Source organism: Corticium candelabrum, chromosome 18 (genome assembly GCF_963422355.1).
Source record: "Corticium candelabrum chromosome 18, ooCorCand1.1, whole genome shotgun sequence".
Lineage (NCBI taxonomy): Eukaryota > Metazoa > Porifera > Homoscleromorpha > Homosclerophorida > Plakinidae > Corticium > Corticium candelabrum.
Genome location: NC_085102.1, coordinates 1,273,585 through 1,275,480, shown reverse-complemented (window position 1 = coordinate 1,275,480; position 1,896 = coordinate 1,273,585). Strand labels below are relative to the sequence as shown.

Sequence of the window (1,896 nt, the reverse complement as noted above, 5' to 3'; positions counted from 1 at the left end):
ATTTCTTGATCACATTATTGATGGCAAAGGTCTTAGAGCGGATCCGGCACGGCTGAAAGCTATCCAAGACTTAGAACAGCCTAAGAACGTATCACAATTGCGCCGCTTCATGGGGATGGCAAACCAATTAAAAATTTATGAGATATTTTAGAGATGAGTCAACCTTTGAGAGAGCTGTTGAGTACGAGATGCTCATGGTTATGGGAACATCCACAAGAGCAAGCATTTACAAGAATCAAAGATGAATTGACTCGTCCTACAGTCCTGGAGCTTTACAATCCGCAGAAGAAGGTGAAAGTATCCGCTGACGCGTCATCACACGGCCTAGGCACAGTACTTCTTCAAGAAGCCAGAGATAACTGGAAGCCGATAGCATACGCATCACTGTCCATGACATATACTGAGAAGCTCTACACGCAAATTGAAAGGAAGCTCTGTCATTAACACGGGCTTGTGATAAATTTCAAGATTACGTACTTGGTCGAAAATTTCATATCGAAACCGACCACAAGCCGTTAGTTCTTTTGCTTAGCACTAAGCACTTGGACAGGTTACCGCCAAGAATTGTTTGTTTTCGACTTCGTTTGGCGAAATACGACTTCGCGATTGAACATGTACCTGGGAAACTACTTTATACAGCGGAAACGTTGTCAAGAGCACCCCTACCAGAACAGATCACCGAGGATTCTCTGCAGAAGGAGGTTGAGACCTTTATTAATGAGGTAGTTGCTAATTTACCAACTGCAATGGACAGACTACAAATGTACCGAGTAGCACAAGTGAGAAATGCCACGTGTGCCCAAGTGATGCAATACTGTCAGTCACAATGGCTCGACAAATGTCGTGAGGAAACTTCTCTATTCCCGTTTTGGAGAGTAAGATCGCTACTGACGGTACACAACGACTTACTGCTATACAACAACCGTGTAGTGATTCCGGACGAACTAAGAAAAGATGTCTTGACAAAACTTTATTAGGGTCATCAGGGCATAGTTCGTTGCAGACAAAGAGCAAACACCTCTGTTTGGTGGCCGGGGATAACACAACATATGTCAATTGGTGCAACAATGCCCCACATGTGCAAAAAAGAATCCACAAGGGACTAAACCACTCATGACTTCTCAGTTACCAGATTTTCCTTGGCAGGTTGTACGAACGGACTTGATAGAGTTAAATGGAGCTCATTATCTTGTCGTCATTGACTACTTCTCAAGATATCCAGAACTTATCAAGTTGACGTCCACCACAACCTTAGCAGTAATTCCAGCATTGAAATCTGTTTTTGCCCGTCACGGCATCCCTGATATTCTCAGGAGCGACAACGGACCTCAGTATACCGCTTGGGAAACAAAAGAGTTTGCCAACGCTTATGGATTTGTCATGATAACCAGCAGCCCTAGGTACCCGCAGAGCAACGGAATCATGGAGCGGATGGTCAAATCCAGCGAACAGCTACTGACAAAGACGGATGACCCACATCTCGCGCTAATAGTTTACGGATTCACGCTACTGCCTTGGTGCACTTTCAGTCCTTTAGAATTGCTCATGGAAAGACGATTGGGAACAACGATGTCACAGTCGACAGCACAACTCACCCCACACTGGAATTATATAAAGAAGTTTTGTAAAGCAGACAATCTTTACAAAGGAACAGAAGAAGAACTTTGACTCCAGACACTGAGCTAAAGACCTACCCCAACTACAAAAAACCGAAGTCTGGATAACGTCATGTAAAGAGCCAGCTCAAGAGACAATCATCGGTACAGGCCACACTCCAAGATTTCTATGTCATCAAAACAAAAAAGAGAGGTGAAGAGAAATAGAGGACATTTGAAAGCCATCCCAAAATTTGGCACTTCAGTTGAATTGAAACTCACCAGAATACGGTAACTGGTC

At 43.8% G+C, this 1,896-nt stretch overlaps 1 protein-coding gene across 1 annotated transcript; it reads left to right on the top strand.

The window, feature by feature from the left end:
* The first annotated feature begins 1,113 nt into the window (after positions 1 to 1,113).
* Positions 1,114 to 1,668, top strand: LOC134194336 (uncharacterized protein K02A2.6-like). The gene has a single exon (XM_062663263.1). It carries the CDS (start codon positions 1,114 to 1,116, stop codon positions 1,666 to 1,668), a length of 555 nt encoding a protein of 184 aa, XP_062519247.1.
* The last annotated feature ends 228 nt before the right edge of the window (positions 1,669 to 1,896 follow it).